This window comes from Hypanus sabinus, chromosome 20, assembly GCF_030144855.1.
Source record: "Hypanus sabinus isolate sHypSab1 chromosome 20, sHypSab1.hap1, whole genome shotgun sequence".
Taxonomy (NCBI): Eukaryota; Metazoa; Chordata; class Chondrichthyes; order Myliobatiformes; family Dasyatidae; genus Hypanus; species Hypanus sabinus.
In genome coordinates this window covers 61956562-61979805 of record NC_082725.1, presented here as the reverse complement: position 1 = coordinate 61979805, position 23244 = coordinate 61956562, and the positions used below count along the sequence as shown (strand labels likewise).

Sequence of the window (23244 nt, the reverse complement as noted above, 5' to 3'; positions counted from 1 at the left end):
TGAGGCTACACTCAGGTTGGAGGAAGAACACCTATATTCCATCTGGGTAACCTCCAACCTGATGGCATGAACATCAATTTCTTGAACTTACAATAATGGTTCCCTTTCACCATTCACCTTTCACCACCCCCATTCCCCTCCCTCACCTCATCTCCTTGCTTGCCCATCGCCTTCCTCTAGTGCTCCTTCCTGCTTTCCTTTCTTCCATGGCCTTCTCTCCTCTCCTATTGGACTCCCTCTTCCCCAGTCCTGTATCTCTCTCACCAATCAACTCCCCAGCTTTCACCTAATCCCTCCCCTTCCATTTCACCTCTGATCTTGTGTTTCTCACTCCCCTCCCCCGTCTTTAAAATCAGCTCATCTTTTTTCTACAGTTCTGCCAAAGGGGCTCAGCCTGAAATGTTGACTGCACTTTTTCTATAAATGCTGTCTGGCCAGCTGAGTTCTTCCAGCATTTTGTGTGTGTTGCCAGAGACAGAACAATGAGTGCACGAGAAGAACTTGTTTGCTCTGGGCTTGTACTCTCTGGAGTTTAGGTTGATGGGGAATATTGTTGAAAACTACTGAATACTGGATAGAGTGGATATGGATAGGAGCTTTCCTATCCCCTCTTAGCTTCTTATGTCATTACCCCTCCACTTCCACCAACCTATCGCTTCCCATCCCAGCCCCACCCACACAACTTCCCCCTCACCTATCACCTACCTGCTTGTACACCAACTTTTTATTCTGACCTAGTCCACTGACATCAGTTTACTATTGCTTCGTCACCGATCTTCCCTCGAAGCAAGTCACCATCAGACCCAAAAGTCAATTCACCCTGCTCTCTGTGCGTGACGTCATGCGTCTCAAACCACCCCTCTGGCGTCATGCAGACCACACCCCGCCCTCGGCCAATGGGCAGCCGAGGTGCCTCGCCGTCACAAACAGCAGGACAGTGGGATGACGTCAGGGCGCGGGCGGCGGCGGCGGCGGCGGCGGCGCGAGTAAACACAGCAGCGAAACAGAAGATGGCGAGTGCGGCGATGCGGGGCGCTGAGGAAACGTCTGCCGTGGCCTTCAGTAGCCCGCCTCAGGGCGGTACGGAGGGGTTGTCAGAGTCGGTTTCACTGTGGGGTCTGATCTTCAGCTGCTTGGAGACAGCCCTAAGCTGGCGGCGGCCGGGCTACAGCACACTGGTGTTCCTGGGCTGCAACGCTCTGTTCTGGTAAGGCCGGGCTGGGTCCACGGATAACGGGAATTACTGATGGGTAATGACCCGATGATTGGCCCTGGGTGACCCCTGTCACTTTTGGCCGCTCCATTTAGATTGTCCTATTTCCTGGGGCTTTGTCAGCCTGTTCTTCTTGCAGTGGGGTTGAATGCAATGTGACTGATTTTAAATATCCTCCTCCCTCTGGCTAAATGTATTCCAGTGACAATGGTTCGCTTTAGATAATGCATCGTGCTTCAGATTGCTGATTCGGTTATTCGGAACATCAAAGAGAAGCTGCCATGAGTTGCCTGAACGTCAATAATCCGATGTTGGTTGGGAGCCATTTATGAATGATTCTGTGCAATGTTTTTATTTCTATTTCTAATGGAAGTGCTGTTCATTACAGTGACCTTAGATGCATATACTCGAGATGTAATACAATTGAAAAACGAAAGCTCTTTTGAGCAATGTTCTCTTAAATACAAAAATAAACATAGCTGATGGTCGAGGAGTTTTTAATATCTTTGTTTTCCCCAGGTTTCTCGCTTTAACACCATGGAGGCTATATTCTCTTTTTTCTTTGGGCTTCCTTTTGCTGGTTGTTACGGAAAACATAAAGACTCTGATTTTGTATCTCATGAAAGGTAAGGAAGGATGTCGATATAACAAGTGTCAGTAACAGCGGCCTTGAGTTGCAATACCTGGTGTCGGGAATAGAGGGAGTCTTTCAATAACAATACAGTAACTCAACGGGTCTGAGTTTAAAAGCCAACACCAAACACAAATTTAGTATTTAAGCTCTGTGATAATTTATCAAAATATTCTGTGTAACGTAACTTGATAAAAGATCTATTGTTCTCAGAGTTTTTGTAATCATAAGAACTTTGTTTAAATATTAAAACACGAGAGACTGCAGGTGCTGGAAATCTGAATTAACACAAACAAAATGCTGGAGGAACTCTAGTTTAGGCAGCATCTATAGAAGAAAATGAACAGCCAATGATTCAGGCCAAGAGCCTCATCAGGGCTGGAAAGGAAGGGAACAGAAGCAAGAATAAAATAGCAGGGGAAAGAGAAGAACAGGAACTGGTAAGTGATTGGTGAATCCAGGCAGGAGGGATAAGGGAAAAGGGAATAATGTGAGAAAGTGAGAGAGGCTGACAAAGAATGAATTTGATAGGAGAAGACAGTAGACTGCCATTTTAATTATACTTCCCATTCCCACACTGATATATCTGTCTACAGCCTCCTCCAATGCCAAGTTGAAGTCAGACGCACATTTTTTTCCCTAGATACTGCCTGACCAGCTGAGTTCCTCAAACATTTTGTGTGGTTTGGTTAAATGTTTTTTGGAGTTTCCTGCATCCAATGTGAGATTACATTCACATTTTCTGGAGCTCTCATCAGAACACACCTTCATGTAAAATGGGTGGAAATTGGTGTGAAATTGCACTGCACAGTACGGGTAATATGCTCAGGTAGAGGGACAGTTGGTAGACACGTTGAACTATAATCATTTTATTTCTAGTGTTGGTGCAAGAATCACTAGTGTTGTGTATATTTCTGTACTTGCAATTTAAGTTTCAGTCTGTATTGTCTCATGGATTGGAATTCTAGGAAGAACTAATTTGCCTTTTTTGACCTAGTCTGATTCTATTTTAGACTTTGTATCCAAGAAAATAATTTTAATACTGAAATATTAATTTTAAAGGGTTAAAGCTATATTTTTGGAAATTTTACTTCTGATCTGGGGACCAGTGTTTAACCCTGACATTAGGTAATGCCTGTGTGGAGTTTGCAGGCTTTCCCTGTGAAGGTATGGGTTGTTTCAGTGTCGTCCTACCTCCCAAAAGTGCACTGGTAGATTATTGGTTACTGTGCATTGCCCCTCTCAATAGGTAAGTGTCAAGACAAATGCAAAGGGAGTTGGTGGGTATCTGAGAAAGAATAGTTTCCAGGACTACAAAGAGATAAGAGGAGTAATGAGACTGATGAGATTGTTCTTTTGGAAGCTGGCACAGACCTGATGAATCAAATGACAACCTCTGGTGTTGTAGTTATGACTTGAGTAACAGACTATTCAAAAAGGTGAGTAAATTAGAGCTCAAAAGGGAACCACCGCATTTGTGAAGGACAGTATGCCAGATTCAGCTGTTATTCATTTTGACACTATGACATTTTATGTCAACAAAATGGTTCAAAGCCTGCAGCAAATGGCTTGCTGCCCAGAATCACTGGTTACTTTCCACTAAAGTCATCCTTACCTTGATCAGATCCAGTGGCCTCTCTTTTCTCAAGGAAGGCAGATCTAACCTGTTTGACAAGGCTTCAGACTGAAAAGTTATGAAAAGCCATGTCAGTGCAGACATGTCCCAAGGTTAAATAATTGGACATATAATGATCGTCTTTGATAAATAAACTCTTCTTGGTTAGTCCTCATCCAATCAGGTTTCCCCTGCCCTACCTTGTTTACAATTGAATTCCAGTTCTTACTTAGAGGGAGATCTTTGTCTTTGTTGAAATTCTTTTCCTCTAGTTTTCTTTAAATGGTTTCCTTTACAGGGTGGTCCCAAAAGCCATTGGCACAGCACAGTAGTTTTGTGCTATTGAATTCAATCCTGTGCCCTTTGTGAATGCAGTGTTCTGCTATTGCCGACTACCCAAATGGATACACCTTCTGTGCTTCTTGATCTGGGTTTCCACTGTGCATTCTGTCTGGCCGATATACACTCCTCGACATTCACAGGGAATCCTGTAAAGGCTAGCTGTCCTGAGTCCCAGGTCATCTTTGACCCACATAAGCTGTGATTTGAGCTTCCTTACGGGTTTGTGGATGGTATTAATCTGATATTTCTTTCGTACCTGGTGATCGTTCCAGGAACTATTGAAATATAGGGAAGATGGGCAGTAGTGATGGGTTCCTTCTCGTAGTTAAGTTTTCTGGTTTTTCCGTCTGCCCTTTTAAGGGCCTGATTGATTTCCTTCACCTTGTAGCTATTCTGTAGGAATGTCATGTGAAATTGTCCTAGGATTCAGGATGGCTGGCGTTTACAGGATTCCCTGAGAATGCAGAGCAGCATATATCGGCCAGACGGGATGCAAGGTAGAAACCTGGATCAAGGAGCACAGGTGGTGTATCTGTTCGGGTTACCCGGAGAAATCAACAGTAGCAGAACATTGTATTCGCAAAGGCCATAGGATTGACTTTGACGGCAGAAAACTACCATGCCGCGCCAATGGCTTTTGGGACTACCTGGTGGAGGAAGCCATTGAAATAAAACTAGAGGAAAAGAATTTTAACAAAGACTAAGGTTTCGCTCTAAGTAAGAACTGGTATTCGATTGTAAACAAAGTGGGACAGCGGAAACCTGAGTGAATGAGGATTAGTCAATCAGGAGGGACGGACAATCGGCTATAAATACCACAGGAATAGGCATGCCCAGGCTTCATCTCTGATGAAGATGGCAGAGTTTGTCATGGAAACATTGGTTAAAATCAATACATGTACCTGGCTGGAAGCCCAGGAAAAATTTATTCATCATATATGCCGGGAAAACACCAGATCCTTTTTCAAATACCTTTGATACTTAGTTCATTTCTAAATTATCCAAAAAAAACCACTAAAAAACAACAATGTAAAACCTGTGTGTGGGGATGGTGGTGGGGAGAAGTGGGATTCAAAAACAGTTAAACACTTTTATATGAACTCAAATCATAAAGTGCAAATCATCTTGTTTATAGAACATTATAGCACTGGACAGGCCATTAACCCATGATGTTGTGCTGATCTTGATGTCAGTTTATACTAATTGTCTTCCCATGTATAATTCACATCCCTCAGTTCCCTCCATATCCCTCCGTTCCCCTCATATTCATGTATTTATCTAAAAGCCTCTTAAACTCCACCAAGCTACCTGCTTCTGGTATTACTATTCCGGGCACCTACTGCTCTCTGCTGAAACAAAAACTTGCTCCTCACGTCACCTTTAAACCTCCCCCCTCTACCTTTAAATGCATGGCTTCTGATGTTTGACATTTGTGCCCTCTGTACTAGAGAGAAAAATCATAGTTTGTCCAACTTTTCCTTATAGCTTATACCTAATAAGACAGGGAACATCCTGGTAAACCATCCACTCCACAGTATCCACATCCTTCCTATAATGGGTGACCAGACCTGCATGCAATACTCTAAGTGCAGTCTGACTAAAATTTTGTATAACTGCTGTATTACTTCCCTATTATTATACTCAATACCCCTACCAATGAAGGCAAGTATGCCATATGCTTTCTTTCTATATGACCTAATCTATGGAAAAAAGTATAGTCGACGTCTTGGCCTGAAATGTTGACTGTACTTTTTTCCATAGTTGCTGCCTAGCCTGCTGAGTTCCTCCAGCATTTTGTGTATGTTGCTTGGTTTTCCAGCATCTGCAGATTTTCTCTTGTTTGTGATTGGATTACTAAACTTTGGGACTTATGTTTTCATGCCTTGCTAGAAGGAATTCTGAACATCCTCAAACTCTGAAAGCAGGTTAAGCTATCTGGTTTTCAATAGAAAATTGGGGCCAGTTTTGTTTTGTTGTTATTGGTGTTATTGTAATGTGAAAAATACTGTCTGTTTTTGTTTATACCCTTTGCTTAAACACCCTACCTTTGTTTTAGAAAAGTTTGGAGAGATGGGATTTATTGAAGTGAAGGTATCTTACACAAGTTTTCCTATACTGTGTAATGTAGAAAGTATAAATTATTACAACCAAGTCTGGTGTGTCCTAAGTGGATTCCTGCGCTGTTTTTTTTTAGTTGCAGGGAGTATTGCAAGCCAGCATTAACAGGAAACAAAATGAAACTAAATCTTTGGCAAATAGTACTCACCTGCCTTGTTAGTGTCACTTTATATCTGATTTACTTCTGAAGTTATGTATTTGCATTTTAATTTTGTATACCTGTAAATAATACCTAACTAATGCAGTCTGTTACTGATTGTTTTATAAAGTAGCATTTATCCTTTTCATCTGCTTCAACATTGCTGTCATTTTTTAATTGTTTTTGATTATGTACCATCCGATTTCCAGGTCAATCAAAATATTTACCTGTAGCTCAGCACAATGTATTTCATGCTCTTTTGTTAACTTTAAACAAGTGCATTTCAATTCTGATTAATAAGCATTTCTATTTTTGAGGTAATTACTTTCTTGAAACCCAGGTAGATTTTTGATGTACATTCATTGCCATTAAATGGAAAATAAAATGTTTGAAGGTGTATGATTAGAACATAGAATAGAACCATAGAACGTTGCAGCACAGAAACAGGCCTTTTGGCCATTCTTGGCTGTGCCAAACCATTTTTCTGCCTTGTCCCTCTGACCTGCAGCTGGGCCATATCACTCCAAACCCCTCTCATCCATATACCTGTCCAAGTTTTTCTTAAATGTCAAAAGTGAGCCCACATTCACCACTTCATCTGGCAGCTCATTTCATACTCTCACCACTCTCTGCTTGAAGAAGCCCCCCCAATGTTCCCTTTAAACTTTTCCCCCTTCGCCCTTAACCCAAGACCTCTGGTTTTTTCCTCCCCTGGTCTCAGTGGAAAAAGCCTGCTTGCATTCACTCTATCTATACCCATCATAATTTTATACACCTCTATCAAATCACCCCTCATTCTCCTACACCCCAGGGAATAAAGTCCTAACCTTTTCAACCTTTCTCTGTAACTCAGTTTCTCAAGTCCCGGCAACATCCTTCTCTGCACTCTTTCAACCTTATTAATATCCTTTCTGTAATTAGGTGACCAAAACTGCACACAATACTCCAAATTCGGTCTCACCAATGTTTTATACAACCTCACCATTACATTTCAACTCTTATATTCAATACTTTGATTTATAAAGGCCAATGTACCAAAAGCTTTCTTTATAACCCTATCTACTTGTGAAGCCACTTTTAGAGAATTATGTACCTGTACTCCCAGATCCCTCTGTTCTACTGCACTCCTCAGTGTCCTACCATTTACCTTGTATGTTCTACCTTGGTTTGACCTTCCGAAGTGCAATACCTCACACTTGTCCGCATCAAACTCCATTTGCCATTTTTCAGCCCATTCCTCCAACTGGTCCAAATCCCTCTGCAAGCTTTGAAAACCTTCCTCACTGTCCACTACACCTTCAATCTTTGTATCATCAGTAAATTTGCTGATCCAATTTGCCACATTATCATCCAGATCATTGATATAGATGACAAATAACAATGGACCCAGCACTGATCCCTGTGGCACACCACTAGTCACAGGCTTCCACTCAGTGTGGCAATCCTCCACCACCACTCTCTGGCTTCTTCTATTGAGTCAGTGTCTAATCCAATTTACTACCTCTCCATGTATACCTAGCGACTGAATCTTCCTAACTAACCTCCCATGTGGGACCTTGTCAAAGGCCTTACTGAAGTCCATGTATACAACATCCATTGCTTTCCCTTCATCCACTTTTCTGGTAATTTCCTTGAAAAACTCTAATAGATTGGTTAAACATTACCTACCAAGCACAAAGCCATGATGACTTTTTCTAATAAGTCCCTGTCTATCCAAATACTTGCAGGTCCTATCTCTTAGTATTCCTTCCAATAATTTACATACTACTGATGTCAAACTTATTGGCCTATAATTTCCCAGCTTACTTTTTGAGCCTTTTTTAAACAATGGCTACATGAGCTATCCTCCAATTCTCCGGCACCTGACCCTTGGATATCGACATTTTAAATATTTCTGCAGGGGCCCCTGCAATTTCAACACTAGTCTCCTTCAAGGTCCGATGGAATACCCTGTCAGGTCTGGGGATTTATCTACTCTGATTTGCCTCAAGACAGCAAGCACCTCCTCCTCTTTAATCTGTATAAGTTCCATGACCTCCCTACTTGTTTGCCTTGTTTCCATAAACTCCATTCTAGTTTCCTTAGTAAATACAGATGCAAAAAACCTATTTAATATCTCTCCCATTTCTTTTGGTTCCATACATAGCCGACCACTCTGATCATCAAGAGGACCAATTTTATCTTTTACTATCCTTTTGCTCTTAACATATCTGTAGAAGCTCTTAGGATTATCCTTCACCCTGACTGCCAAAGCATCCTCATGTCTTCTTTTAGCCCTCCTGATTTCTTTAAGTTTTTTTTTTACTCTTTTTATACTCCTCAAGCATCTTATTTCCTCTCTGTTGCTTATCATGTTATATATCTTCTTTATCAGAGTTCCAGTATCCCTCGAGAACCAAGGTTCCTTATTCTCTTTCATTTTGCCTTTAACCCTGACCGGAACATACAACCTCTGCACTCTCAAAGTTTCTCCTTTGAAAGCCTCCCACTTACCAATCACATCCCTGCCAGAGAACAACCTGTCCCAATCTACGCTTTTTAGATCCTTTCTCATTTCTTCAAATTTGGCTTTTTTCCAGTTTAGAACTTCAACCCGAGGACCAGATCTATCTTTATCCATGATCAAGTTGAAACTAATGACGTTATGATCACTGGAACCAAAATGTTCTCCTACACACACTTCCATCACCTGCCCTAACTCATTTCCTAATAGGAGATCTAATATTGCATCCTCCCTAGTTGGTACATCTATATATTGATTTAGAAAACTCCTGAACACACTTCACAAACTCTAACCCATCTAGATCTTTAACAGTATGGGAGTTCCAATCAGTGTGTGGAAAATTAAAATCTCCTACAATCACAACTTTCTGTCTCCTGCAGTTGTCTGTTACCTCTCTGCAGATTTGCTCCTCCAATTCTCGCTGACTTTTGGGTGGTCTATGATACAACCCTATTAATGTGGTCATACCTTTCCTGTTTCTCAGCTCCACCCATATGGCCTCAGTAGACAAGCCCTCTAATCTGTCCTGCCGAAGCACTGCTGTAATATTTTCCCTGACTAGCAAAGCCACCACCCCACCCTTCATCCCTCTGCCTCTATCACGTCTGAAACATCGGAACCCTGGAACATTGAGCTGCCAGTCCTGCCCCTCCTGTAGCCAAGTTTCACTAATGGCTATGATGTCATAATTCCACGTGTCAATCCAGGCCCTCAGCTCGTCTGCCTTCCCCACAATACTACTTGCATTGAAATGTACACACCTCAGAAGATTATTACCACTACTCACAACCTTACTATTTGTGACTTTGCATGAACTACTAACATCATTTATTTTTACCCCCGTTCCACTATCTACTCTGGTTCCCATCCCCCTGCATATTTAGTTTAAACCCTCCCCAATAACACTAACAAACCTACCTCCCTGCCAGTATATTGGCCCCCCTGTAGTTCAGGTGCAACCCGTCTCTCTTGTACAGATCCCACCTGCCCCAGAAGAGGTCCCAATGATCTAGAAATCTGAAACCCTGCCCCCTACAACAGCTTCTCAGCCACGTGTTCATCTGCTAGAACATCCTTCTCTTACCCTCACTGGCACGTGGCACAGGCAATAATCTGGAGATTACTACCCTCGAGGTCCTGTTTTTCAACTTCCTACCGAGCTCTCTGTACTCACTCTTGGTACCGATGTGTACCACGACATCCGGCTGATCTCCCTCCTACTTCAGAATGCTGTGCATGCGATCAGAGACATCCCTGACCCTGGCACCTGGGAGAAATAGAAATAGAAAACCTACGGCACAATACAGGCCCTCGGCCCACAATGCCGTGCCGAACATGTACTTACTTTAGAAATTACCTAGGGCCACCCATAGCCCTCTATTTTTCTAAGTTCCATGTACCTATCCAAGAGTCTCTTAAAAGACCTTATCGTATCTGCCTCCACCACCATCGCCAGCAGCCCATTCCAAGCACTCATGAATCCCTGAAGTCATGCTTGGATCTCTTCAACTTGAATCTCAGAGGGAGTATGCAGAACAAATAGAAACATAGAAAACCTACAGCACAATACAGGCCCTTCAGCCCACAATGCTATGCTGAATATGTACTTACTTAGAAATTTTGTAAGTTTACCCATAGCCCTCTATTTTTCCAAGCTTCATGTACCTATCTGGGAGTCTCTTAAGAGACCCAATTGTACCTGCCTCCACCAGCATTGCCGGCAGCCCATTCCATGCACTCACCACTCTCTACATAAAAAAACTTACCCTTGACATCTACTGTGTACCTACTTCCAAGCACCTTAAAACTGTGTCCTCTCGTGTTAGCCATTTCAGCCCTGGGAAAAAGCCTCTGACTATCCACACGATTGATGTGCAATAATCCTGAAACCTGTCAATATCAGTTCAATTATGCAAGGTTTGCTTGAGAATATTCTGTACATGGATTAGTTACAGTTTTCTGATCACCAAAGGCTTAGCAAGAACCAGGTATTGTGAATTCCTTTGCTAATAATCCAAGCATGTGAAATGCCATTAAATTAAAAACCAACACTTTTGCAAAGTCTCTTATTTTTGTCTTTACAATCGTAATGTAAACAGTATCATATTTACTGTAACATAACTTTGTATATAACAGTAATGAAGTTGATTTATTTATGGTTTGCTAATACTGTGTCTTTTCATTAGGGTGGAAGAAAAGCAAGAGCATTGATGAAAGGTATGTTCAGTGAGAAATTCTTCATGTCTTTTGAACTGGATGACTTTTAAATTTCCATCATTTCTTGAGCTAATGATTTTGAGTGGCCAATTTATGTTCTTTACTGTGATATTGTTAGAAACATAGAATATCTACAGCACAATACAGGCCCTTCAGCCCACAATGCTGTGCCGAACATGTACTTACTTTAGAAATTACCTCGGGTTGCCCATAGTTCCCTATTTTCTAAGCTCCATGTACCTATCCAGGAGTCTCTTAAAAGACCCTATCGTATCTGCCTCCACCACTGTCGTTCACATCATGCTCCCCAGCATACATACAACACTGTAAAGGTGTGTTTGCACAGTACATATAAAATACTTTTGGAAAACAATGCTCAATGAAACCCCACCGACATGGACTAGCTGGGCTGAATGGTCTGTTTATATTTTATTTGATTTGACTGGATGATAGATATTTGCATCCAGAAAAAAAAAAGAGTATAGCTGCAAAAAGAGCTTGAATTTATACAGTGCTTTTCAGGAATATCCATGTATTTTACACCAGTCAAGGTATGACATGTTGTAATCAAGGAAGTAAGACTCTTACACTCAGCAATGTTGTAATTTGTTCTAATAATGCAAATTGATGATTAAATTTGCTCTTCAAAATGATGTCACAGATTTTTTTTGTCTACCCAAGAGAGTAGGAGGAACATCAGCTAACATCTCACGCAGAAGACTGAACCTCTGACAGTGTAACACTTCCTCAGTGTGATACTGGAGTTTTGGCCAAGGAGACAATATTCATTTTTTAAGGAATTTAGGACACAGTTAGAAAGTGGTGCATAATTTCAAATCCTGCATTTTCTATATTATATTTACCTACTGTTTTTCTCTAACTGGTCATGTCCCTCTTAATTCCACTAACTTAGTTTTCCCTTCATTGGAACTGAGATTATTCTGATGTGGACTGGTCAATGTTATGACTGGGCTTAAGATGGACAGTTTAAAAGATGGTGCATGTTGTTCTGTTGGGTTATGAAGTGCATTTCAGTCTGAGCCATTTCAGCTACTTTGTCAATTACCTTCCTTCAATTTTGCCAGAAGTAGGGATGGAAGTAAGGAAGTAGAGCTTTTACTACTATTCAGATCTCTTCCCATAGTGAAGTTGTCCATGCCTGAGTGAATTGTGGAAATAATCAATCACATTAGTCTGTTTTAATAATATTGATTGCAAAATAAATATTGTCCAGGATACTGGGGAGAATTCAGGTTTGGGCTATAGCATAACAAAATACTTCTTGTTACTTAAGTTCCTGGCAGTGACCATCTCCAGCAAGAGATTCTAATCATTGCCAATTGCTGAATCACACCTCATTATTATCAAGGGATTGTGAATGGAAGTTGACAACGAACATGACTTTAATTTGTCCAATCACCTAAGTTTTGAGGCCAGGTTCAACCATGTTTATTCTACAATAAGTGTCCTCTCTCATAACTCCTCAAAGTCTTTCCATCACCTACTTGGCAAACATTGGCAGTATAATGGAGAACTTTCCATTTATCTAGATGAGCGCAGCTCTGAGCTCAAGACTCAGCCAGTTTCACATCCAGTGCACATTTAGTCATGTTGTAACAGCCACAAGGAATTCTCCGAGGCTTCTTCAACATTAGGATGGTACACTTAGTAGAGCCACTGCCTCACAGTGCTAGAGACCCAGGTGCTATCTGTGTGGTGTTTGCATATTTCCCATGTGACCAAGTGGCCATGTGGGTTTCCTCTGGGTATACTAGCTTCCTCCCATATTCAAAAGATGTGTGGGTTAGTAGTTGGCCCTTGTAAATTGTTCCTTGTGTGTGGGTGAATGGTAGAATATTAGGGCAGTTGATAAGAATGTGGGAGAAAGGATTACTGTTGGATTTATCTAAAAGGGTTGTTGGTGGTTGGTGTGGACTTGATGAGCTGAACTAGTTTCCACGTTGTATCACGCAGACTCTATGATCGTGAAAGACAAGTAGCAGCTGCATATGAACATCATTACAAGCAAATTGTATTCCATATTATACAGATCATCTTGATTTGAATGTATATTGCTGTTCCTTACCATCACTTAGGAGTAGTTTTACCACTGGTACTTAAGACTATTAAAGAAGGCTACTACTTGTTTGAAGACAGTTAAAGATGGGTAAGAAATGTGGTCTTTACCAGTGACACCCACACACTGTTAAGGTATGAATTAAATGCATACAGAAGGCAAAAAGGATGGTAAAAATTTCAAAAAGGAATGAGGGGAACTAACATTAAAACAATGTTTTGCAATTATAATAAAGGAGAAATAAGTAGTTGCGTAATATAGATGTATTAAAAGCAAAATAAGTAAATATCATTCTCCTCAACTTCTGCCAGCTCCAAAGGGATCCTACCACTGAACACTTCTTTACTCCTCCTCACTTAATGCTTTCCACAGGGATTGCTCCCTCCCCGATTCCCTTGTCCATTTGTCCCTCCCCACCAATCTGTCTCCCAAGCTCTTATCCCTGAATGTAGCCAAAGTGCTACACCTGCCCATTCACCTCCTCCTTCATGCCCATTCATGGCCCCAAGCAGACGTACCAGGTGAGGCAACACTTCACCTTGCAGACCTGCTGTGGTGATCTATTGTATCCGATGCTCCTCATGTGGCCTCCTCTACATTGGTGAGACCAGGCAACTACTTCGTTGAGCACCTCTGCTCTGTCCGTCAAGAGTGGAACTTCCCAGTGGCCCAACATTTCAATTCTGATTCGCATTCCCATTCTAACATGTTCATCCATGATCTCCTCTAGGGCCACAATGAGGCCACCCTCAGGCTGGAGGAGCAACACCTTGTGTTCTGTCTGGGTAGCCTCCAATCAGATTGCATGAATATCGGGTAAAAAATGTTTTCCCTCCCCCTTCCCTATTTCTCACTCTGGCCTTTTACCTCTCTCACCTGCCTATTAGCTCCCCCGGTGTCCCTCCTTCCCTTTAACCTATGGTCCACTCTCCTTTCCTATCCGATTCCTTTATCTCCAGCCCTTTACCTTTCCCAGCTACCTCACACATTGTGGGGTATTGACAAAGCAAAAGACACAGGAAATGGTGATATCAGACAGTGTCTTACACGTTATGATCCACATTGTCCAGTGAAGCTCGCCTGTGACATATAGGTGCAGTCATGTCACATGTTATGAGTGATGGAAGTGAACACCCCATAGCATCACTTTCCATTATAGAGAGGCCTTGAGTCTGGTTTGAGGTGCAAAACGTCCAACCGCTGGTGTCCAATTTCAATCCACAGAAGGGTGTTCCACTAACAGCAGGAGGGCAAATGCAGAGATTGTCTCTGTTTCTTGGAGGACACAATTACAAGATTGAATTCAAGAAGATAGCTAATCATGGAAATGCAGATGGATTCTCCCATTTACCCTTGGAGAAGGAAATACCCCAAAAAAATTACGGAATACACTCCTCTTGACATATTCTCCCTATTGCAAATCGAAAGTCTGCTTATTACGGTAGAGATGATCCAAAGGGTAGGCAGACTGTCTTAGGCCATCCAGCAGTGGTGGAAGTACAGCAGAGATTCTAATTCCCCCATTTTTACCTGCAACTGGTTGAACTTACCCTTGATGGAGGTTGCCTTACGTGGGATTGAGAGTTGCTGTACCATCCAAGCTGAGAGCTAAAGTGTTGGAGGAGCTACATGCCGGTCATCTAGATGTGGTCAAAATGAAAGAGTTGGCTCAAAGCTTTGTCTGGGATAGATCAGCAGATTGAGCAGTTTGCCATGCACTGTTTTGAGATGTCAAGAGCAGCGCCTCTCCATCCCTGGGAATGTCTGCATTGTCCTGGCAGAAAGGTCAAGTGGATTTTGTCACTTGAATCATGAGTGCAAATTTCTTGGTGGTAGTGGATGCAGTTACAAAGTGTCAAGAGGTGTTTCCATTAGCCTCCACTGCAGTCTTGCAGACTGTTGATGTGTTGATAAGCTTCTTTCATGCATCCCTGAAGTCACGCTTGGATCTCTTCAACTTGAATCTCAGAAGAAGTATGCAGAACAAATAGAAACATAGAAAACTTACAGCACAATATAGGCCCTTTGGCCTACAATGCTATGCCAAACATAAGGTTACCCATAGCCCTCTATTTTTCTAAGCTTCATGTACCTTTCCAGGAGTCTCTTAAAAGACCCTATCATATCTACCTCCACTACCATCACCAGCAGCCCATTCCATGTACTCACCACTCTCTGCATAAAAAAACTTTCCCCTGACATCTCCTCTGTACCTACTTCCAAGCACCTTAAAACTGTGCCCCCTCGTGTTAGCCATTTCAGCCCTGGGAAAAAGCCTCTGACTATCCACACAATCAATGCCTCTCATCATCTTATACACCTCTGTCAGGTCACCTCTCATCCTCCATCGCTTCAAGGAGAAAAGGCCAAGTTCACTTAACCTATTCTCGTAAGGCATGCTCCCCAGTCCAGGTAACATTTTGTAAATCTTCTCTGCACCCTTTCTATAGTTTAAACATCCTTCCTGTAGTGAGGTAGGTGACCAGAACTGAACACAGTATTCCAAGTGGGGTCTTACCAGGGTCCTAAATAGCTGTAACATTACTTCTCGGCTTTTGAACTTAATCCCTCGGTTGATGAAGGCCAATACAAAGTATGCTTTCTTAACCACACAGTCAACCTGCGCAGCAGCTTTGAGTGTCTTATGGACTTGGACCCGAAGATCCCTCTGATCCTCCACACTGCCAAGAGTCGTACCATTAGTACCATATTCTGCCATCATATTTGACCTACCAAAGCTGAGTCAAATTGAGGGCTCATCAAACAAGGAGGTTGGATGTTTTAGTCTTGGCAGGGGACTACGGAGGTGAACAAAAGTGGGTACTTGGAAAGATTATAGACAGAACTGAACCACTTTCCTACACAGTGGGGATTGTGTGTTGTCATCTGGAGATGACATGTTGCTCAGTTGAGGAGGGCAGATTAATTGTTATAGAAGAACTACATGCTGGTCATCTAGATGTGGTCAAAATGAAAGAATATTCAGAACCACTTTCTGCAGTTCCAGAGGCAACTCCTACAAGAACCACAGGGGAGGACCCAGAACATGAGATTGTCTCACCTGTCAAGCAGAGTGACTCCCTTGAAAGGAAAAATGTTATCCCACAAGGAAGAGTAATCATCTACAGTGATGAAATCTTTAGGCCTGAAAGGGACAATTTAAAATTTAATATGCTGTGGATGTCTATATAGTAGTTATTTATATTTAACTATCTATATATAGACACACCTTGAAAAAGTATTCATCCCCCCTCAACTATTTGTACATTTTACTGTCTCATTTACTAAATTTAAAATAGATTAATGTCGGAATTTTGAGCTAATCTACAAAATATTGTGCACCATGTCAATCAAAAGAAAACATTCAAGACAAGTCAGGGAAATGATAATTGAGACGAACAAATCTGGGAAAGGGTACAAGACCATCTCAAACACACTGAACGTACCTTAGAGCTCAGTGCAGTTCATCCTAAAAAAGTGGAAAGAATATGAAACCGTGCCACACTGTCTAGGTCAGGCCGCTCATCTAAACTTAGTCGACAGAGAAGAATGACACTTGTAACTCTGACTGACTTGTAACAGTCACTCAGTGTGAGCTGCAGAAGTCATTGCTGCAAATGGAGATGAAGTTCATGGCTTCACAATATCGAAGGCTTTGCACAAAAAGTGTATTTATGGAGGAGCGGCAAGGAAGAAGCCCTGGCTAAAAACAAAATATCTTTGCCTTAAAAACTTTGCAAAGTACCACTTAAAAATTACTGTAATGATGTGGATGAAGGTGCTGTGGTTGGATGAGACTAAAGTGGAACTTTTTGGCCTCAACATGAAGTGGTGTGTGTGTGACATAAATCTAACACTGCACATCAGCCAGGTAACAACATCCCAACTGTAAAGTATGGTGGAGGTAGCATCTTGCTATGGGGATTTTTTCAGCAGTGGGGATGGAAAACTGGTCAGAATTGATGGGAAGATAAATGCTGCTAAAAACACAGAGATTCTGGATAAAAACCTGCTTCCTCTGCCAGGAAGTTTAAACTAGGGAGGAAGTTCAGCTTTCAGCAGGACAACAATCGAAAGCGCTCTCTCAGAGCAACCATGGAGTGGCTTCAAATGAAGAAATTGATGTTCTTAAATAACCCAGTCAGAGTCCTTAACCTTAACTTGATTGAACATCTCTGGCAAGAACTCAAGGTTGCTGTGCACCATCACATCCCAACTAACATGGCACAGCTTGAGCAATCTTGCAAGGAGGAATGGACAGATCTTGCTGGATCAGGCTGTACATTGTGAATAGAGACTTGTCAAAAAAGACTGCTAGCTGTTATAGCTGCAAGAGATGGTTGAATGAAGTACTCAGCAAAGGGGATTGAATACTTTTGAAGTATTCAGTTAGAGATTAGAGATGAAAGTGGGAAGATGTGCCTGGAAGCTGTGGCAGTAAGTGAGGTCCTCAATGAATACTTCTTTTCGGCATTCACCACTGAGAGGGAACTTGACGGTGAGGACAATATGAGTGAGGTTGATGTTCTGGAGCATGTTAATATTAAGAGAGAGGAGGTGTTGGAGTTGTTAAAATACATTAGGACGGACAAGTCCCTGGGGCCTGACGGAATATTCCCCAGGCTGCTACACGAGGCGAGGGAGGAGATTGCTGAGCCTCTGGCTAGGATCTTTATGTCCTCGTTGTCCATGGGAATGGTACCGGAGGATTGGAGGGAGGCAAATGTTGTCCCCTTGTTCAAAAAAGGTAGTAGGGATAGTCCAGGTAATTATAGACCAGTGAGCCTTATGTCTGTGGTGGGAAAGCTGTTGGAAAAGATTCTTAGAGATAAGATCTATGGGCATTTAGAGAATCATGGTCTGATCAGGGGCAGTCAGCATGGCTTTGTGAAGGGCAGATGGTGCCTAACAAGCCTGTTAGAGTTCTTTGAGGAGGTGACCAGGCATATAGATGAGGTTAGTGCAGTGGATGTGATCTACATGTATTTTAGTAAGGCATTTGACAAGGTTCCACACAGTAGACTTATTCAGAAAGTCAGAAGGCGTGGGATCCAGTGAAGTTTGGCCAGGTGGATTCAGAATTGGCTTGCCTGCAGAAGGCAGAGGGTCGTGGTGGAGGGAGTACATTCAGATTGGAGGGTTGTGACTAGTGGTGTCCCACAAGGATCAGTTCTGGGACCTCTACTTTTTGTGATTTTTATTAATGACCTGGATGTGGGGGTAGAAGGGTGGATTGGCAAGTTTGCAGATGACACAAAGGTTGGTGTTGTTGTAGATAGTGCAGAGGATTGTCGAAGATTGCAGAGAGACATTGATAGGATGTAGAAGTGGGCTGAGAAGTAGCAGATGGAGTTCGACCTGGAGAAGTGTGAGGTGGTACATTTTGGAAGGACAAACTCCAAGGCAGAGTACAAAGTAAATAACAACACACACAAAATGCTGGTAGAACACAGCAGGCCAGGCAGCATCTATAGGGAGAAGCACTGTCGACGTTTTGGCCCGAAACGTCAACAGCGCTTCTCCCTATAGATACTGCCTGGCCTGCTGTGTTCTATCAGCATTTTGTGTGTGTTGTTGTTTGAATTTCCAGCATCTGCAGATTTCCTCGTGTTTGCTGTACAAAGTAAATGGCAGGATGCTTGGTAGTGTAGAGGAGCAGAGGGATCTGGGGGTACATGTCCACGGATCCCTGAAAGTTGCCTCACAGGTAGATAGGGTAGTTAAGAAAGCTTATGGGGTGTTAGCTTTCATAAGTCGAGGGATAGAGTTTAAGAGACGCGATGTAATGATGCAGCTCTATAAAACTCTACTTAGGCCACACTTGGAGTACTGTGTCCAGTTCTGGTCGCCTCACTATAGGAAGGATGTGGAAGCATTGGAAAGGGTACAGAGGAGATTTACCAGGATGCTGCCTGGTTTAGAAAGTATGGATTATGATCAGAGATTAAGGGAGCTAGGGAGAGAAGGACGATGAGAGGAGACATGATAGAGGTGTACAAGATATTAAGAGAAATAGACAGCCAGTGCCGCTTCTCCAGGGCTCCACTGCTCAGTACAAGAGGACATGGCTTTAAGGTAAGGAGAGGGAAGTTCAAGGGGGATTTTAGAGAAGGTTTTTCACTCAGAGAGTGGTTGGTGCGTGGAATGCACTGCCTGAGTCTGGTGGAGGCAGATACACTAGTGAAGTTTAAGAGACTACTAGACAGGTATACGGAGGAATTTAAGGTGGGGGGGGGGGGGTTATATGGGAGGCAGGGATTGAGGGTCGGCACAACATTGTGGGCCAAAGGGCCTGTAATGTGCTGTACTGTTCTGTGTTCTATGTTGTTTTTAAGTGCGAACATGTCAGTTTTTGAATTTTTAGTTTTTCATGCTTTACAATTTTCTCTTTTTTGAGCTCTATAAAAAAGTTTGTGATTCACAAATAAAAATTCTTAGTTAAGTTGATCAAAATCTCTGTAATATTTATGTGAACAAGGAGTTGTGGGCTGAATACTTTTACAAGGCACTGTATTTATGAATTAGACATGTTATCCCTGATTCCTGTGTTTTTATTTTGATTACTTTTTGGAGGTACAAAACATAACAATTCTGATACAGGGTTTCGAACCAAAATGCTGACAATTTATTTTCTCCAACTGATGCTGCTCGGCATGCTAAGTTCTTCCAGAGATTATTTTGTTAGTTAGGAATGGAACTTGTGGCTCAAAGCTTGACATCCATGAACTGTTGCAGTTTCACTAACTGTAACTCATGGACTGTCAGGTCCCTGACTCGAAGATTACCATTAGAGATGGAGAATTAGTTCAGTTAAGAGACCAATTGAACAATGTAGGAACCAGCACCAGGCATTCTGAAAATGAAGTTGTTGACTGGGTAAACTCCAGTACAGGACCATGTTTATGCTAAGCAGCTGAAATAGCATGCTACAGACAGACCTAAGTGTACATCCAGTGGATCAGATCAAAGGTCTGCAGTGCTATCATATCTACTCATGATTACAGGCAATTAAATAACTAATGAAGGAAGGATTCATGAACATTGCTACCAGTGTGGAAGGCAAGCCTGAAAAACAATGATGGGTTGGCTACCTTGTGGATTTGAGGGAAGGGGATGGGTTGTGATTCAGTCTCCAACATTGACCCGAATATGAATTATACCTGAAGTGTGTGTAATGTGGCTGTGAATCATGCTAGAAGTGAATAATCTGTTGAAATTATCTCACCCTTTGCCTGTAAAACTGTCTGCCATTTACAAGCCAGAAGTTTATTTGAATACTCAGAATGTCCTAGAGTTGCAGAGTCCATACTGAACTTTTCACCCTGTGCACTAATTCCATTTGCCTGCATTATGACGGCACCTTCTCCGCCTTCCATATTTCAGTGCATATCTAATACCTCTTTAATGTTGTAATTGTGTCTGATTACCTACTCCTCTGACAATAGTTAGTATCCACTCTCTGTACAACAAAAAATTCCCCTCAAATCCCCTTAGAAACACTTAAACCCACATTTCCTTGTTTATTTATTCAATCTTTAACATTGAATAAATAACTTGTCTATATGCAATAACTGTGGCTTTCATAATCTTGCATCTTCTATCAGATCTCCCCTCAGCCCTTGTCACTTCAGCAAAAACAAACCCTCTCTTCTCCAGTCCCTCTCCATTAATGAAAAGTTCTTCAATTCAAGCAAAATCCTGGTGAATCTCCTTTACATTGTCTCCAAAATAGTCACATCTTCTGTATAGATTAGCAACCGGTATTCTGTTAAGTTCAAAATCAGAATCTGGTTTAATATCACCGGCACATGTCATGAAATTTGTTAACTTTGTTGCAGCAGTACTATGCAGTACATGATAATATAGAAAAAATTGCATTACAGTAAAAATATATAAAAATAGTTACATTAGAGCAAAATAGAAATAATTTTTTAAAAAAGTAATGAGGTAGTGTTTAATGTCCGTTCAGAAATCAGATGGCAGAGGAGAAGAAGCTTTTTCTGAATTGCTGAGTTGTGCCTTCAGGCTTCTGTACCCCTTTCCTGATAGTAACAATGAGAAGAGGGCATGTTCTGGGTGGTGGGGGTCTTTAATGATGGACACCTCCTTTTTGAGGCATCACTCCATCACTATGGAGGCAAGTGTCCATGATGGAGCTGACTAATTTTACAACTCTCTGCAGCCTACTTCGATCCTGTGCGGTAGTTTCCCCCCACCCCCACCCCATTCCAGACAGTCAGTGATGTAGCCAGTTAGAATGCTCTCCATAGTACATCTGTAGAAATTTGCGAGTATATAAAGTGACATACCAAATCTCCTCAAACTCCTAATGAAATATAGCTGCCGTCTTGCTGCCTTTATAGCTACATTGATATGTTACATCCAGGTTGGGTCCTCAGAGATATTGACACCCAGGAACATGAAATTGCTCACTCTTTCCATTTCTGATCCCACTGAGGACTGGTGTGTGTTTCCTTGTCTTACCCTTTCTGAAGTCCACAATCAACTGTTTGGTTTTACTGACATTGAGTGCATTGTTGTTACTGCAACAGCACTCAATTAGCTGGTATACCTCACTCCTGTATGCCCTCTTGTCACCATCTGAAATTCTGTCAACAATGGCTGTATTATCAGCAATTTATAGATGGTATTCAAGCTGTGCCCAGCCACAGGATCATGGGTATAGAGAGAGTAGAGCAGTGAGCTAAACACACATCCATAAGGTGCACTAGTGTTGATTGTCAGTGATGTGGAGATGTTATTTCCAGCCTACACAGATTGTGGTCTTTTGGTTAGGAAGTCGAGGAGCCTCTGCAGAGGGAAGTACGGAGGCCCAGGTCCTGTAGCTTTTTAATCAGGAATATAGGAGTAATGATGTTAAATGCAGGTCTATAGTCAAAAACAGCATCCTGACAAAGGTATTTGTATAGTCCAGATGACCCAAGGCTATGTGGAGAGCCAATAAGATCGTGTCCACCATAGACCTATTGTGGTGATAGGCAAATTGCAGTGGTTCAGGTCCTTGCTGAGGCAGGAGTTGATCCTAGCCATGACCAACCTCTCAAAGCCATAGATATGAGTGTTACTGGATGATAGCCGTTAAGAAAGCTCACACTGCTCTTCTTGGGCACTAGTATAATTGGTTCCCTTTTGAAGCAGGTGGGAGCTTCTGACTGTGGCATTGCGAGATTGAAAATGTCTTTGAACACTTCCGTCAGTTGGTTGGTACAAGGTTCCAGAGCTTTACCAGGTACTCTATCATGAGGGTTCTCCCTCCTACAAGGCAGCCTGACGTCGGCTTACAAGACAAAGATCACAGGATCACTAGGTGCTGCAGGGATCCTCATTGCTGTAGGTTTATTCTCCCTTTCAAAGCCGGCATAAAAGGCATTGAGCTTGTCAGGAAGTGAAGCATCACTACCATTCATGATGTTGGGTTTGGGTTTGTAGGATGTAATGGCCTGAAAACACTTCCTGAGTTGACGTACATCCGATGTTGCCTCCAGCCTCACTCAGAATTGTCTCTTTGCTTTTGAGATAGCCCTCTGCAAGCCATACCTGGTTTTCTTGTACAGACCTGGGTCACCAGTCTTGAATGCCACAGATCTAGCACTCAGCATACTATGAGCCTCCTGGTTCATCAATGGCTTTTGATTTGGGTATGTGCAGTAAGTTCTCGTAGGCACACGATTATCCACATGGGTTTTAATGAAATTGGTGACACCTGTGCTGTACTCATTTAGACTCAAAAGATGAATCCTTGAATACAGTCCATTCCACCAATTCAAAGCAGTCCTGTAAGCACTCCTGCACCTCCCTTGTCTATACTTCCTTGGTTCTCACTGCGGTCTTCAGTTTATGCCTATAGTCAGGGGGTGGAAGTACAGCCAGGAGATCAGGCTTCCGAAGTGGGGGTGTTAATAGCGTAGTAAGCGCTCTTGATGGTGGTGTAACAGCAGTCCAGTGTGTTGGTTCCTCCAGTACTTCAAGTGATTTGTTGGTAATAATTATTTAGAGACTTTCAATCTGGCCTGGTTAAAATCCCCCCCAAATGATGGGGAAGGCATCATACGTGCTGTTTCATGCCTGCTGATTGCATCACACAATTTGTCTAGAGCCTGTTTGACATTGACCTGAGGTGGGATGTATGCCGCTACAAAATGGTCATTGAAATCTCCCACAGCAGGTAAATTGATGGCACTTGATCCAGGATTGGTGAACAGGACTGGAATGGCACCGCCATATTTGTACACCACAAGGAATTGATCATCAAGCATACTCCACCACCCTTGACTTTTAAAGACTCAGCAGTCGTGTATTGGCAGTGTATTGTGAACCCATCAATCTGAACTGCTATGTCTGGAAGAAGGGGTTAACCAAGAATCCGTG

At 42.3% G+C, this 23244-nt stretch overlaps 1 protein-coding gene across 1 annotated transcript in view; it reads left to right on the top strand.

Annotated features, from left to right (window-relative positions):
- The first annotated feature begins 869 nt into the window (after window positions 1-869).
- The window catches only part of retreg1 (reticulophagy regulator 1), a 97825-nt gene continuing 75450 nt past the window's right edge, over window positions 870-23244 (top strand). Inside the window, exons 1-3 of the mRNA XM_059945753.1 lie at window positions 870-1207; window positions 1733-1839; window positions 10748-10778. Coding sequence (XP_059801736.1) covers window positions 870-1207; window positions 1733-1839; window positions 10748-10778 — 476 coding nt within the window. The remainder of the gene's footprint in view (window positions 1208-1732; window positions 1840-10747; window positions 10779-23244) is intronic.